Genomic DNA, 17,458 nt, shown 5'->3' with positions numbered 1-17,458 from the left:
AAAACTTAGATTTTTGTGGCGTAAAACATTTGAAATGAGCCGGCAGCTGTGCCTGATCTTTCATTTTTATCTTATAAGTCTGTCATGTTCCCAGTCTGCAGCGGTCAAAAAGAGTGTTAAAGGTGTACACAGAAGCAGCCAGGATTGAGCTTGTTGATGACTGACATATGAAGCAGCTTATGGAATTAGAATAGACCTTTTACCGTGTGTGACTTTAAACGACTGCAGCGAGTCCTGCGTAGGGTCTGGGCACCGAACTTCGGTTCTTTTAAGGCACCGACCGAAATGCTTCGGTCGTACCAAGTAACAAATCATGCCTCGTCTTTCGGTGGCAAGTTTCGTAACCCAGAGATTAATTACGTGATCAAGAACTGATCGTGCTGCCCTCGATTGGCTGTATTAACGTTACACTTTGCAGGAAACTGTGGTTACGCCCACAGACGGGTTCAGGTGCATCTGCGTTGGGAACCGGTTAAACGATGCCACCGAGGTCTTAAGCGTGGCTCCATTTCACCAAGATTGATGCCAATAGAGCAACATGTGCCAAAAAGTCATCGCTGCTGAGGCAGCAACATGACTCATTTAATGAATTATTTGACCTGCACAGAATCAATTTAAGAGCAGAAAGTTGCTCCGTGTTTGACTGGAAGAAGGTCGGACCGCAGCCTTCCTGCTCTCAGCAGTCAGCCTGTGGCCACAGAGCCGAGCGGCATCATTAAAAGTCTCCACCACTGGACTCGGCTTCATCTCAGAGCACCGAGGACGGCGCAGTGTGCGGCGTTTTAACAGGTAACGTTCAGAGAAATCCGGCAGTAATCTCAGTGTTACTGCAGCTTAATACTGCAGAAAGCAGACATGTTGATGTGTCTGAAGGAAAACTGCTGAGTGAAAAGTATCCTCAGTGTTAGACACCAACCTGGCAACCTGTTTGCAACTGTTTTGCTCTGGAAATGATTTGTTGTTCATTTTTTCTGTAAGAAAACTGCTTGGATTGGAAAAATAGACTTTATTAATCCCTTTGGGAGGTTCCCTCTGAGCTGAAAAATAAAACTTGTTTGTGCTGTTATTTGTAAAGTAATTTCCTTTTTGTTAGAATTGATATTATGAAATATTGGTATCCAAAAAAGTATCGTTCAGGAACCGGTGTAGAAGTGAAGGTATTGCCCTCGTCCTGCGTCCTGCGTCCGCTCATGCGTGAGAAGCGTAAACTGCGTGCTGGAAAAGCACTCTGCAGGACTCCCAGGGTGTGAGAACAGTTTGTTCGGATGAGAATGACCTGCAGTCTGTCCTGCAGGGGACAGAGAAGCTCTGCAGGGCTCATGGTCTTCCTGAGATTCACTGAAAGCTGCCTGAAACAGGCTCCTTCTAAAAATGGCACATGCATAAACACCAGGCTCTCCCTGCGCTACGCTGTCAAAATGAGTTGTGACAAGCTCATCAGCCGTCCTCCATTTGCTGCTCATGATGATGAAAACGTGTGAAACAAACGGACTGAGGCGTGGATGATGGAAAGCAAAGGGTTAAATCTCGCTCATCACAAACCGCGGTTAAAGGGGAGATGCGCCGTGGAGATACTGTTGTCATAGAAACAAAACAAAACAAACAAAAGCGCCTCATCGGAGTGCTTTTTTGATGAAATGCTGGCAGGAAGTGCTCGGGAGCACGCTGCCAGCGCCGTTCTGCCAGAGAAGAACCGCCATGTGGACACGGGCCCTGAGAGGGACTCTGACTTTTGGGTGTGAAACAAACGATAATTTGTGTGTTTGCTGTCAAAGGAAAACAAAATTAGAACAGCTATGATGCTGAACTTCCTCCACCACGGAGAGAATAACGGGTACATATGTGATTAGAACTGTAATAGCACATTTTATGGCTCTTTTATCGTCTTCTTTTGAATTTAACACCAAATGAGTTCGATTTCCTTTGATCGGCCTCTAATAAGAATTAATTAAAAGATTCTGCCACAGCGCCATAAAGTGTGCTTTAAAGCTTTCGCCTGCGGATGGTCTGAAGGGACGATCATTGGCGGTGTCACGGTAACGACCTTGGAAATATCCTATGGCATTCGAGCTCAGCTGTTAAAGCAGACAGAGACACAGCCGACCATTGTGTCGCAGTACAACTAGTTTCCTCTCAGCCAAGAAGCTTTTAATTCAATCCACCTGAGAGGAGTAGGAGATATTAGACCTTTCCAGCACTGGGAGAGCACAAAAGGACAGATTTCTCTCCTGATTGATGACTCATACCTGCCCACACGAGCTGACTGGATGTGACATCCTCATATTGAGCGATGGATCGCTGTCTGTAGCGGCGCTGGTACAGGTTTCGATCCCTCCACCTCCGCCCGCTTCACAGCCTTCTCCCTCTTAGTAAACACAGCGGTGCCGTGTACTTTCGGTCAGTTCTGTTCTGGTTAATGTGGTTAAAGCTTCAACAGTCTGACATTAACGTGTTTCAGGTGACGTGAACAAACAGCTGCTGGTGGGACTGCACCACCTGGAGCTGTGAACCAGTCCTGTAGGTCAAAGGCTGCAGACATGCAGCGCTGCAAACCTTTGGCACTGATGCTGAGCTTGTGATGACTGCATGAAACGCAGTCTTCTGGGGATCGGGACGCTGACACGTTGGGTTTCGTCTCCTTTTTCCCCCTTTTCTGGAAGCAAAAAACCAAGGCGGGACTAAACCACAACTAGTTTCAGTAAAAGGAACGTTCTTCATGGTGTTGCTGCGCCCTAAAGGTGCCTAATCAGATACTCATGTTACCTTCCTCCTTGTTTATTCATCCCCCACTTTTACATTGAGGTGCATTGGAGTAATGCGCTGCCTTTCTTGTCGGTGTGAGCAGGTCTGATAAACAGCCAGCCGGTATCTGCTTGTTTGCTGCACCGTACGTGCTAATGAACCGATGCTGAACTGCCAGATGTTTTTGTTGCTGTGTGATGTGGGACCCCGGGGAGTCACGGCAGGGCCCCCCTTATCTAAAATAGCGTTGGCTTGGAGCACTGAGAGGAATTGTTCACTTCATGCTGTGAATAAAAGCCGTTTGCTTTTGGGGGGAGTGAAAGAATGATGAATTGTGCTACACAGGGAGGAGGATATTACCTTGTTTACTTTACCTAAAGGAATCCACTTTGCTTGCCATATCTGATAAAAATCAGTAATATTCTGGTGTGTGTTGTTGTTGTAGCTGGTTCACATTTTTATTTCCTCCCCCCCAACACAGAAAGCAAAGTGTATTTTATCTGACAGAAGGGGATTGTGAAGGTCTTCATTGGTGGTGGAGTCTTAATGTAATGTCGTCCTTGATTGAATTCACACAACCTGGAGTTCCCTGAAGCAGCAGACCTGTGCTTTGCTCACCTTTTCCCCAAAAAGTTGATCTTTTCAGCAGTCGCAGTGTCTGTCCCAGTAGAATCCTCCCACCTCCTGGATAGTGACACCATTGTGAGATGATGAAAGGTGATGTAACTGAAACCCCTTCCCTGAGCCCATCCTCTGAATGCTATGAGAGAGCGATCCTCCATCACCCCTCTAACCCAAACTCGGTCATCTCTTTCTTTGTCTCCCGGTGCTTTAGCAAGGCACCGAGCTGCACTGTAACTCGACTCCTCCTCACTGTGTTTGACATGACTGTGTCCTCTGTGTCTCAGAGCTCTGGGTTGTCCTTTGGTAACAGGACTGATCCGAGTTTGTTCTCTGTCCACAGCCACATCGGGGGACTCCCACCTGAAACTGCTCTCCGATGTTGCCCAAACTGTAAAGGGCCAAGGGACCATTGCCTGGGTCAACTGTGGGTAAGTGCAGGGATCATTTAGAACAGCAGCACACACACGGATTCGTCTCTCTTCATCACTCCCTGCCTTTTTCGACATTACAGCCTCTTTTGTCCAGGGAAATTTCTGACAGCCTTTAAAAAGGCAGAGCAATTTACTCCTTCCAAGAATGTCTCTGCTGCCATCCAGCTGCACAATTTATGGCTTTTTCACTGGGCTGTAAAAGGCCTGCTTCCATTGTGCAGGCACAATCGAACAGACGGCCACTCACTTGTTAGATCTATTGAAGCTCTGGGTCTAATGCAGCAGACGTCTTTATACCATTTCAATTCTCCGCTTTCAGAGTGTTTTTTTGTGAAACGCTGCAGAAGGAGAATAGATATATGACGATGAAGGCTTTTGCAGAACACTGGGTGATGTTTCTCTGCCAAAAGATGATTTTTCTTCATATGAATTTGGTCATATCCTTCCGAGCAACTGTTTTTATTCCTGATGTGTGCAACTCTGAAATAAGGAGTCATTCATTCTATTAGTTGGTTCCACTGCCACTGAAACTAGTGCCTCAAACCATCAGCCTGACAGCTGAAACAAATGTGGATGTTCCAGCAGGTCGGAGACCAAATGCATACAGCAAAAACAGCGTGTGAAAGGGATGAACCGGGCTAACATTAAGCTCCTCAAAGTCCTGCCATCAACCCTTTAAATGTATGGTTTATGCTTAAAAGTCAGTCAAATGCCAGGAAACTTACAGCTAATTCTGCCAGAAGAGTGACCAAACAACCAACCAGAGTTCTGCTGGAAGCTCAGGACATTTTACCAAATGTGAGGTGCATTTCAGCACGTTTTTTACCCTGCGTTGGTTTCAGAAAACTCAAAATAGATGTAAAATTTACCCTTTTTCTCTTATTGTAAGGATTTATGTGGTAGAATCCCTTTTGGCTCTTGAGAAGCAGCCAATCAAAGAATAAAATACTGAATTTTTGGCCAGCCTCAGTTAGAACCGTACTCGAGCTGTCATTGTGGGGTAACTCCAGATGTTCGGCAGGCTCTGTGGGGGCTTTATGAAAGAAGAGACTGCAGTCACATCAGGATTGTGTTGTTCGGTTTATGGTCCTGCATCATTGCCTCAGTTTTTGGCCACATGCTGGTTTTCTTCAAGGATCTGCTGAAGTCATTTATGTCGAATCCAATCCTGAATGAAGACGGGTAAAAGACCCAACCACAGATGTTCAGTACAGTTCAAACCAAAAGCATAAGAGAGTTTCTGGTCCTGCTTTGTTTTTGTGGTCCACCCTCTCTTCTCTCTGAGAGGAAAACACGTGTCGTGGAACACTTCGGTTTCCGGCTGAATGCTAAACTCTCGATGCTCCCAGGACCCTGACATGAGTGACAGGAATGGGTTTTTCCAGGCTTTGCTCGTCACTGATGTGACTCTGACTTGTGGATCTGATGTTCGGTTCCACTTTTCTTTTTTTTCCTGCCTGTCAACCCATCAGCTGCATGAACCAGAGAGGAAAGAATGTATCATAAAACAGGAAACCGTGAGGAAGAGAAGCACCCTTTGACACCCAGTGCTCATTCCAGCATTCACAATCTCTCAAGCTTATCCGGGATCGAAGACCAGGGGATGGAAAAGAAGAAGGGGGGGGGGGGTTCAAAACAATCTGAAGGAATTGTCAGAGGTGTTTGTGTCCATGTTTCAGTACAAAGGCACTCCATGATGCATATCCTTCCTTTTGTGTATATATTCTAACTCACCCGCTGCTTTTCATCTGGCAGACGACGGTTTCATCTCTCCGCTTCCTCATCCAACAACTCCAGAATTTTCTAGAGTGTGTTAATGCTTAACAGAGATTCTTTCTGGGCCAGATTCCCACAAGGGGAGCTGGAGTGAACTGGGTTTATCACTACAGGACACACGGATGTGGTGCCAGGCTCCGCAGCAAAGCTTTGTGCTATTTGGCATATTTCTCCACCGTCTCAAGTGGGCCGGTTCCAAATCGAAGCTCCAGCAGAGAGCTGATGGCGGACAGCGAGAGAAAGAGCGTAGAGTGCATATCGCAGCGTGAGAACTGTCAGCTCTGCCAGTGAAGAGCGCCACCAACGCCAGGATGACACACTTTGAACAGATGACAGCGACCTGAGTGTTGTCCAACTGGGTTCCACCGGTGGGATGGATGAGCTCATACAGGAAGGCAGAACAGGACAGGGCTGCCCCCTTTTCCACACACAGCAGAGCAAGATGTGCCCTCCTGAGTGGTGGAGCACAACCGAGCCAAGCACAGACTGCGAGTTCTGTTCAGACTTCAGAAATCCTTGTTTTAACTTACTCAGTCTCCAGTGTTGGATATTAACTGCAGAACGGCCTTGTTGCCGTCCAAGTATTTTGAGCTGGACAGGTAGGTTCCAGTTACTGACGGGAAATCAGTCTTGTTTACACAAACATTCTGGTTTAAAGTTGATCTCAAGAGTTGGATTGTGTTTGGATTCTTCAGCAAGTGATTCCCGAGCTTTGGGAAATCAAAACTCAAATGTTTTGTCTTGCATTTGCTGTTTTCTTTTATTCTGGGTTATGAAATTTGCACCAAAAAAACGGTGTGTGTGTCGTAAAAATACGAGCAGCAAACTGAGTGAGAGCAGCCGGCGACAGGATCACAGCATGAGAAGAGCGCTGCTCACTTCTCTTTATCGACGCCTCTCACCCAACCTGTTAACTAACCTCTGAATTCAACACGCCAGTCGCAGCTTTCCCACTCACCGCTTTATTGGACCATAGATGGATGGACTGACGCTGTCCCAGGGATGAAAGAAAGCTGCTTGTGCTCATCCAGTGGGCAGAACCCTGATAAAGTAGCCTTTGTTGGACACAATGAACGTGACTCACTCCGGCTTCCCAGGGCTTCTGTTTTATTCTGTTTGAGGAAAGCTGCCTTTTCTTTGGCAAAGTGACTGAAGCTGCAGTTCAGAAACGTAACAGGATGCTGTTTTTGTCTTCTCTGAGTCACTGACGTCACGTGCATCCACGACCAAATGAAAGTTAAGCTGTCTCAGGCGCCGGTGTGTGGGACTCTCTGCCTTTACAGAGCTCTGGCTCATCTAATCTTTTATTTATTCATGTTAACGCTGTGCAGCTCAGATCAGATTTGAATTCCTTCCATTTGATAAAAGAATCAATGAAACAGGTTTTTATATAAATATGCACAAAACTGCTTAACAGCTAATTAAGGGAACGCTAATTGTGACCTATAAATGGATGAATAAGTCAGGTCCACAGCCCCTCTGCATACTTTAAGAGTGAAGCAGTGAACAGTTTAAAATGAGAACATGAGGCGATGCTTTGACACGCTGGCTGATTTAAACCAGTGCTTTGGTTGAATTTGATCTGTAGTAGCTACATTTGCAGCATGGAGGTGGTGCATTGTTCGGATCTCAGTGAAAACATGAATATGCAGAGCGTGTTGTGGTTGTTGTGTGAGAAGCACTGACCTGTCGCATTTGAACAGACTTGAGTGCAGCCTCGAATACAATTATTTGACATTTATCCATCTATTTATTTATTCATTCTCCTCACTCAAACTGTTGTCTGTGCACAGAAAAGGAACTCTTGATCTGACACATTCAGATATCTGCTGGTTACACCACAGCACCCAGATCCACGCTGTTCTCTTCATATTACTGGTTGTTGTTTGTCTTTTTAAGCAGCTTTAATTTCCTTGAAATATGTTCATTAAAAGGACAAAAACTCCTAAAAGCTTCACTTGAATGAGGTGCCATGTTTCCTCGTCTTAGTTTTCTGGATTTTTGTCGTCGCTGGTGGTGGTTTTTTTGAGCCGTTTAACGCAGCAGACTGAGCTTGAATCAGCTGACTGACCGTCATCTCCTAATATGTGTCGGGGTTACATCTGCTCCTGTTGTGCCCTTACTGCTGCCATCTGCCATTACGTCACAGTTCTTACCAGAAATGCTGTGTGTGAGCCTACACTCTGTTTGGCTTGTTGTTGGTATGGCAGCCACATGAATTCCCGCTCTCTCATCCATCTCGTTCTAAATGAATATTTCTAAAATTTAGAAACAACTCGCTCGGTGGAATGTTTGCATGTTGGCCGTCTGCACAGTGAAGGCTGTAAACAACATCCCGTCCACACTGAGTGTTTGTGCTGATGTGTCCAAACTAATAAAGGCAACCAGTAGGGATGGGAATCGACAACCGGCTCCCAGCAGTTCGATTCCGTGGATTCGTTAATCCGCCTGCCTAACGATCCCGTTTATTGGTCCTGCTAACGCGATGACGTCATGTCCACGCTTCGTATTTTGGCTCAGAATGTTTCCAACATGGCGTCGAGGCGGAAGTGCTCCAAAGTTTGGTTATATTTCACCAAAAAGGACAAAACTAGGGCCAGTTGCAACACGTGCAGAGCTTCGATCACATCAAAGGGGAAAATACCTCCAACATGCTGAAACATTTGACCGCACAGCATTTAGTTACTGTGCACGGATGCAAAGTCTTTGACACGCCGCTCAGCGATGGCGGCAACTCTCGCGGGGGCACAGCGTCTTCCGTCTGAAAAGTCCGAGGTAACGTAAAACTTCCAGGTCCTATTGATTGTAACGGGCTCATTGAGCGTGACAGTTGTCACGCTCTCCCGCCACACATTGCATTTCTCACGCTCAAAAAAAAAAATTACAATATAAATTTCTCTGGCGTGCCGCTATCGCTATGGAAACGGCAGGAAACAAGCACGTGTCCCACGAGTCTGAGCAGAGCAGTTATTAATAATGATAATAACACTAATGATATTATTAATGAAAGACCCCGTTCCTGCGGGATAATGTCAGCGACATACTGTAGGACTAATTAACATCTGATATTAACATTTAGTTAACGAGGACTACCAGAGAGAGGATGTATAAAGTTATATTTGTACTATATAACTGAATGAGAACCGATATCAATAATGGAACTGGAATTGCTTAATTCTTAACAATTCCCTAGCAACCAGGAACCTTGTTTACTGCATATAAAGCTGCGATTAGACTGATATCATCCTCCCTCTTCTTTTCCCTCAGCTCAGCTCAGATAAGTTGGATTTTAAAGTAAATTTGACTACTTGTGAAACATTTGGGAACAAAGGTTTTTGTTTCTATGGGTGGAATGCTTCTCTTCGTTAATACTGACATCTTTGATCAGTGCATCCTTCTTCGTGTATTTTTCATCCGCCCTGCAAAGGGATCTTATGAATTTGTTTTACAGTAAAAGAATATTTCTCTTTGTGTGTTTTTTCATCCGTCTCTCTCAGGGATTCAGAGGGCCGTAAGCTCTGCAAGAAAGTGAAGGTCGACCCGAGCTCCAAACACGGAGCAGCGGAGTTGCTGCATTACAAGTGAGTAAGCAGACATTCGGCCGGCTGTCAGGCGTTTTTCACACCCGGCTGCTTTTTTGGAAAGTAACAGCATTAAATAGCTTGAGGAGGACATCATTCAGCACTTACTTCTGGGCCTGTGTGCGTTGTCTTGTGTGTCTTGCAGAGATGGGACCTTCCACACAGAGTACAACAGGCCGGCTACTTTTAAGGTGAGTGCCTGTCTGAATTCGTGCAGGTTTCTGCATCATGACTCAGTAATTGAATTATTTCCTCCCCGGAGCCCGGTGTGTCTGTGCATATTTGATTTATTCATTTAGTTGGATAAGAGCCTGGCCACTGTGGTTCTTTTTAATTCTGTGAAAATGTGTGTAAATGAATTATTACTAATGCACAGATTGCATTTTTAACGCGATGCTTTTAACTTTGAACCTTTCACACTGTTTAGATCTTCGCTGGTTGTTCTTTTCAGCCACATCTTAAAAAATGAAGCAGATTAATGTCTTAAATAATTTGTATAGAAAACTAATGAGCTCTTTTTTTATGAAGAAACTGTGTTGTTTAGTGTTCTGTAAAGCGAATTTAAAGGTTTATAATCAGTAATAATCTCTCTCTGGTCTCATAGTTCAGATAAACTCTTCCAGACAGTTTGGGCTAGATGGTACAGTTAAATAACAGAGCTTAATAACAAAGGATTTATCAGATAACACATGAATTTTAACTGCTTGCTAACAAGTTCACAATCTTTAAGGGTGGTGTGATCATGCTGTGTGATGATACCTGCACTCTAAATGATGCAGGAAGCACTTTAAGACCATCAGATTAAGTATAAAAGACCTGGAACATGTCTGCATTCTGCCCTCCATCTATTTTCTGTCTGCTTCCACCTGTTCACGATCACTGCAGCCGCGGAGTAAGAGGCTGGTAAAACCTCTGCTTGCACAGAGATGGCAGATTATGTGTGATCTTATTTGTGATTATGGTTAAATGAGATGGCTTTAATGGCTGAATTTGGGTAAAACAAAGGATTTAGCAGAGCAGGCCTGGGGAAGGTGCCATATTGTTATTGTTTGCTCCAGTCAGGTTCACTCTAAAGTGGAGATAATCAAAATGCTTAAATCATGCCTCTGTCTCGCTGTTTTTTTACAGTTTGTACACCAGATCGCTCAATCGTTTCACAGCTTTTATTTTCTATTTTTACGAATGACTTTCATTCATATTTTGACCTGCTGTCCAACAGCATGTTGGGATTTTGGATATTACTATAAATTAGTCCCAACTTTAACTCGGTCCAGCTCACTCAAACACTTCCAAAGGAAAAAAAAAAAGTCTTATTTATTTCACCATGAAGAGTTTATCAGACTCTTTGCAAGGCATTGTCTGCATTTCCTCCTCCGACAGATGGAAAGGTCTCTGAAACAATGAAGCTACATCACATATTCCACCTGAGTCCATGCATCATTGTTACAGCGCTGCAGAAGCCTTAATATTTACAGCTGATGTCCCCTCGGACGTATAACTCATTATGTTTACAGGAAGCTTTACGAAGCCCATTACTTCACACTTAATGGCTCTTGGATACGTGATGATGTATCAGTCTCCTTGTGGCGGAGCTTACATAAATCAGTGTTGCCTTTCTTGACACACACTGTTACAGCCTCATCATTCTGTCTTCTTTCAGTCTATGGTTGCATTTCTGAAAGACCCCTCGGGACCCCCGCTGTGGGAGGAGAACCCCGAGGCAAAAGATGTCATCCACATAGAGACAGAAAAGGTAAGTGATGACCTCAACAAACTTCTGAGCCTTGAATGTGTCATGAAGAAGGGCGTTAATGTGAAGGTGCAGTTACTGTGATCAGGCTGCTCCGCACAGTTTGTCTTTCATCTCATTTCCAGTAGAAAGCCTCTGAAGAGCATCGTGTCCATTTCTGCAACACAAAGCTGCAGCGTGTCAGGGCTTTATCATCAAAGAGCTGCTCGGCGCAGTTTTACCTGCACAGATCTGTGTTTGGAGGCAGGAAACATTTCCAGGCCGCTCCCATCAAGCCAAGAAAGATGGAGCTTGCACCAAAACCCCAGTAACACATCCAGCCATAACCTGACGACTCACAGCTCTCATAACGTGCGCAACGTGCCAGAATGCTGGTTCTTTCCTGGTGGTTTGTGGAAGATGCCACCAAAAAAAACTGTCCTGAAGGTGTTCTTTGGAAGTAGTATGGAGGCCTGAAAGTGCCATAATCCAAAAAGAAAACAAAAAACATATTTAAATGGATAGATAAATACGTGCATATGATGATAAACGCTGCTAAATTTCAATTAAAAAGTTAATTTATGTGAAGATATTTCTATAGAATGTGGAAAAAAATAAATGTTCTGCTTTCATTTTAAACTAGATTCATCAAAACGTGTGTTAATGTTGTTTTAATTGGAATATATCTAATTTTTTTTCCTGTACTTCGCATTAATCCACATTATTTATCTGAAACACGCCCCCTCATGTACATATTAAAGTAGAAGTGCTTAAATTCTGAAAATGGAGGCAGGAAACATTTCCAGGCCGCTCCCATCAAGCCATGAAAGATGGAGCTTGTACCAAATCCCCAGTAACACATCCAGCCATAACCTGACGACTCACAGCTCTCATAACGTGCGCAACGTGCCAGAATGCTGGTTCTTTCCTGGTGGTTTGTGGAAGATGCCACCAAAAAAAACTGTCCTGAAGGTGTTCTTTGGAAGTAGTATGGAGGCCTGAAAGTGCCATAATCCAAAAAGAAAACAAAAAACGATTTAAATGGAGAGATAAATACGTGCATATGATGATAAATGCTGCTAAAATTCAATTAAAAAGTTAATTTATGTGAAGATATTTCTATAGAATGTGGAAAAAAAAATCAATTTTCTGCTTTCATTTTAAACTAGATTCATCAAAACTTGTGTTAATGTTGTTTTAATTGGAATATATCAATTTTTTTTCCTTTACTTCGCATTAATCCACATTATTTATCTGAAACACGCCCCCTCATGTACATATTAAATTAGAAATGCTTAAATTCTGAAAATGGAGGCAGGAAACATTTCCAGGCCGCTCCCATCAAGCCAAGAAAGATGGAGCTTGTACCAAATCCCCAGTAACACATCCAGCCATAACCTGACGACTCACAGCTCTCATAACGTGCACAACGTGCCAGAATGCTGGTTCTTTCCTGGTGGTTTGTGGTAGATGCCACCAAAAAAACCGTCCTGAAGGTGGTATGGAGGCCTGAAAGTGCCATAATCCAAAAAGAAAACAAAAAACTATTTAAATGGATAGATAAATACGTGCTAAATTTCAATTAAAAAGTTAATTTATGTGAAGATATTTCTATAGAATGTGGGGGAAAAAAATCAATTTTCTGTTTTAATTTTAAACTAGATTCATCAAAACGTGTGTTAATGTCGTTTTAATTGGAATATATCAAAAAAAATTTCCTGTACTTTGCATTAATCCACATTATTTATCTGAAAGACGCCCCCTCATTTACATATTGAAGTAGAAATGCTTAAATTCTGAAAATGGAGGCAGGGAAATGTAAAAAGAAAGCAGGCAAATAAGTAAATACGTCCATAAATCAGAGTAAAACAGAGAAAGAAACTGAATATATCAGAAAAACAAATAAAGAAGATATTAATAAGCTTTAATGAATCAAAATAAAGCAGAAACATGTATTTATTTCCCTTTCTGCACAATTATTCTTGCATGCATTTATTTTTCTTTTCATTATAGTAACAAATATCTTCATCTAAAGTTATTTATTTACCCATTTACATATTTTCCTGTTTATTTTGGCAGTTTCAGGCCTCTATAGGATGATGGTGAGGAAGAGAAACTCTTATTTTCGTTGCGCCGATGTTTGATGTACACATAAAACGCATAAAAGCCTCCATAAAAGCCTTAAAATAGAAATCTGTCGGTGGACTTGTTTAAAACGTGCCACACAGAGAGAACTGAAAACTACTGCCTGTGATCATTTACGCCCACATTTATATCCACAAACTAAGCTTTTTCATGGCCTCTGTCATTCTTAAAGGACTTCAGGAAGCTGCTGAAGAAAGAGGAGAGGCCAGTCCTCATGATGTTCTACGCTCCCTGTAAGTCTGGCTTTGTTTATCTCCAACTGAAACAAGCTCATTGTCATCAGAAGAAAAGGTGAAGCTTGTTTCCACCAAAACGTCAGAGGAATCCTTTATGGGCCGCCTCATCATTTTCAAGCCACATCTGAGCTAGACTGATGAGCTTGACCTCACTTGGTAACACTGCAGTCACTTCATCAAACCTGGAGAATAATGAGACACTTTTTCATCTTAAAATACATTATGTCTTGAAATATAAATCGATAGTCGGACTGGAAGTAAAGAGTATATTATTTACTGATGATGATTGATGAAAGAATGATGGAACTTACTTTTTTAGCTGCCTTTTTCTTCTTCCCAAAGCTCAAAGAAGTGTTTCAAAACACAGGAGCAGACTGTCACAACCAATAATTAATTGATCCACACATTGACATGTTTGTATTCACTTGGTTATTATTGATATTATGGCTCATTGTTTCACCGGTTTTCTGTGTCGTGTGTTGCAGGGTGTGGAGTTTGCAAGAGAATGCAGCCTGTTTTTCAGCAAGCAGCTACAGTAACAAAGGGAAAATACGTGAGTCTGCTTCCCCTCCACTTTCTTTTTGTGTTAAATGTGCAGCTATTCCTCGCTGATGCTCGCAGATAAGATGAGTTGTGTCAGCAGTATGTGTCCGGGTGGTTAGCTGGGTCATCTGCCGGAGATCAGACTGCCAGCTGAGTCTAAATGAAAAATATTCCTGGTTCCTACAGAACTTCTCACATCGCTCATCAACAGCCTGTAGAGGTTTTTCATAAGCTCTGATCCTGGACATGCTTAAAATATGTTTTTATTTGCTTTGGTTTGCCTCAACTTAGTAAAGTAATTGTCCATATAGGTATATATATATATATATTTCTGTCATAGTTAACACTTTAATCGCGATGCGATTAATAAAAAAAATTAACTCATTAATTTTTTTTTATCGCGGTTAATTGCGGCCTAATTTGCTTAATAAATAGGAGAAAAGTCACTAAGAGTTCAGATTTCTGAATCTGATGTGTCTAATGACTGTTTTTCATTCATTTAACTGTCATTAGGCCCTGTTCTGTTTGTTGTCTGCTACCTCTTCAGTTTTAAGGCATTTTCTGTGCTGTGTTTTTGAAATGGACATTAAAGTGGGTCCACAATGCACTTTTTTTTATTTGAAAGAAGAAATAAAAGATGAGACGTTTTTTCTTTGTTTATTTGATTCTAACTATATTTTTAATGTAGAGATTAATCGCGAGTTAACTACGGAAACAATGCGATTAATTTGAAAAATTACCATTTGACCGCCATATATATATATATATATATATAGAGAGAGAGAGAGAGAGAGAGAGAGTCATTGACTCTGTTTCTGCTGAAACCTTCAGATGTCATTACCATTAGAGCTAAAATCCTTCCAGTTTAACTTTAGTAGATTTATATAGATTAAATGTCACTTTAACCCGCCCAGTCGTTATTTAGATGAGAAGGAGAAACTGAGAGAGATTAGGATTGGCATTAAGGTACAACTGAGTCGTGAAAATACAAGCTCCACATAGAGAGATTCTAACCAGGAACCTTGTAGCCCTCTTTTGTTGAAATTAGGTTTATTTTGTGTTTAATCTCAGACTTGGACATATAAGAGGAAGATTGTTAAAGTCTTTAAATGGATAGAGGAGGCCTGGAGTTATGGACATGAACCGTATCAAGTCCAATCCTTTAGTTCTCCATTCAATTTAAAGTAATGTTTCTTAGCAACCAATATGTCATGATAATGTCGTCTTTTGGCAAGGGGGGGGATCCTCATCCTTCTCACACTTTCACCTGTTCCTCCTCTTCTGAAACAGCCACATTAAAAATAACCATCAGGCTATAATATTTTATACCCACACAGGCTCTGGTCCAGGTGCAAAGTGATCATAAATCTGATAGATTACATCTTTTTAGGGCTGTCAAACAATTTGTCTTTTTAATTGCGATTAATCACTTTTTTCCCCAAAGTTAACTCACGATTAATCTCTATATTAAAAATATTGAGTTAGAATCAAATAAACACACAGAAAAAATGTCTTTTCTTTTATTTCTTCTTTGTAAGTGCATTGAAGACCCACTTTAATGTCTATTTAAAAAACACAGCACAGAAAATGCCACAACAACGTGGTCTTAAAACTGAAGAGGTAGCAAACGACAAACAGAACAGGGCCTAATGACAGTTAAATGAATGAAAAACTGCAGACATTAGACACATCAGATTCAGAACTCTTAGTGACTTTTCTCCTATTTATTGAGCCAATTGCTAAGGCCGCAATTAACTGAAATTTAAAAAAAAAAAAAAACTTTTTTAATTAATCGCATTGCGATTAATCGCATCGTAATTAATCGCATTGCGATTAATCGCATCGTGATTAATCGCATCGTGATTAATGAGTTAACTATGACAGCCTTACATCTTTTACTTTAATGTTCTCCTCTCCTAAACCTATAAAAATATACATATTTTGCTACCTTAGAAGTTCTCTTATGCTGGGTTTGAATTTCCCTCCGACTCCGGATGACCTGCTGCCTTATTATGGCAGTAAATAAGGACGTCATTTATGTTTATGCTTTTCTACCCTTGTTGAGATCTCCTTCACACACACAGATACAGTGCTCCCAGTCCTCTGTTGAACACATTGACGGATGAATTCATTGAGGTGAACCTGGCGTTCAGTATCTTGCTGAAGGAGGCTTTGAACAGGGGGAAGGTGGTAATCAATCACACTTCCTTCTCAGTCTCACCCGCTGGAGCAGATTTGTCTTTATATTGAAATGTCAATGAGAAATTGTTATTTCAGTGCAGATTCCTTTCATGTTTTAAGTTCTTCTTATTCATTATTTATTTCTGAGTCCCCAGATGATGACTAACCAGACACAGTTTTCTCTTTATCAATGTGTTTATTTATTTTTCTCTATAGATATTGGCGGGGATGAACGTTCACCCGGCCGAGTTTGACGGCCTCAAGCAGGAGTACAACGTCAAAGGCTATCCAACCTTCTGCTACTTTGAGTGAGTTACGCCGTCTCATCAGTCTCACTTGAGGCGTAGTACTCGCTTTCAAGGCTCAGAACATCAGAGAAAGGCTACTTCAAATAGAGAACGCAGCGTCGCCTCCTCACACCATGGCAGCAGATTTGCAGCTTGAACACGTGGCTTCGGCAGGTGCAGTTAAAGGTTGGCAGAAGCCCTACGAGCATGTGGATCTGAGAATCTGAAATGTTTAGTTCTTAGTTGGACAAATGAACAGTAACGGCTAAGTTTCAACTGATAAATGTTGGTTTTAGTCCTTTTTTTGGTTTGATTCTGGACATTTAGGCGGTGAACCGCCTGTTAAGATATAACAAAAGGGCTGTGAAGCACTTTATATAAGGAAGAAAATGCAGTGGAAATGCAAAAATATGGACATCATGCTCTGAATTTCTGTTATATTGAATAGCTTGGTGCGTAATTCATGACAATATTAGTGTATTCTTTTTGTTTTGGAAAGACGGAACCACTTGAAAACAAGTCCTGCTGCTCTTTGGCTGCAGTGAGGAGTTAATATCTCTGTAAAGCACAATGATGGATTGTTTATGCTCTGGACTTGTGTTGCATCTTCTAGGAGGAACCTTCACTCGTTGAAAGAAGGATAAAGTCAGTTAAACACCAGCAAATTTGTAATAATTTAGATAGAAAAAGAGCACACAGATTCATGCATCTGAATAAAACTCAAAAGAGCAGAAATATGATTTTTTTTTTCGTCAGAAGAACGGTTGAAATTGATTCTTTGTTTCCACATCGAGTGATTACAAGTGTTATAGATCAGTGATTAAAGGAGAAAGATGGAAAAAGCTCTCTGTTGGTCCACATCGGAGGCGTTTTATCTACTGATGCCCTGCGTCGTTTTCCCCCATGTTTCAGGAACCCCCCGTGTGTCTCACACCCCACCGGTGTTTATGAGAAGACTTTGGACTTTAAGACAGTCAGCACTTTTAATTCTTAAAATGGCTGACAAGTAAAGACGTTTTATGTGCTTTCTTCTCCTCTAAAGAGGACATTCATTCAGCAGTTGACCGCTGCATATGTTCTGTAAAGCTGATTATTTTAGCTTGTTGTCCAGCCAAAGTGTTTAAATGTGCAGAAGCTCACAGCTGCATGCACAGCGGGGGCTTCGTTTGACTGATAGGGTTTG

The 17,458-nt window shown here is 42.0% G+C and overlaps 1 protein-coding gene across 1 annotated transcript in view; it reads left to right on the top strand.

Moving 5' to 3' along the window:
- The window catches only part of pdia5 (protein disulfide isomerase family A, member 5), a 56,135-nt gene that overhangs the window by 13,195 nt on the left and 25,482 nt on the right, over positions 1 to 17,458 (top strand). The window contains exons 3-9 of the mRNA XM_072397493.1: positions 3,707 to 3,794; positions 9,071 to 9,154; positions 9,300 to 9,345; positions 10,815 to 10,907; positions 13,201 to 13,261; positions 13,750 to 13,817; positions 16,205 to 16,296. Of these exons, the coding sequence (XP_072253594.1) occupies positions 3,707 to 3,794; positions 9,071 to 9,154; positions 9,300 to 9,345; positions 10,815 to 10,907; positions 13,201 to 13,261; positions 13,750 to 13,817; positions 16,205 to 16,296 (532 nt within the window). The remainder of the gene's footprint in view (positions 1 to 3,706; positions 3,795 to 9,070; positions 9,155 to 9,299; positions 9,346 to 10,814; positions 10,908 to 13,200; positions 13,262 to 13,749; positions 13,818 to 16,204; positions 16,297 to 17,458) is intronic.

The sequence above is a fragment of the Leuresthes tenuis genome, unplaced genomic scaffold, assembly GCF_036924035.1.
Source record: "Leuresthes tenuis unplaced genomic scaffold, fLeuTen1.0.hap1 SCAF_12, whole genome shotgun sequence".
Taxonomy (NCBI): Eukaryota; Metazoa; Chordata; class Actinopteri; order Atheriniformes; family Atherinopsidae; genus Leuresthes; species Leuresthes tenuis.
Note: the sequence above shows the minus strand (reverse complement) of the source record. Positions and strands in the feature narration are given on the sequence as shown.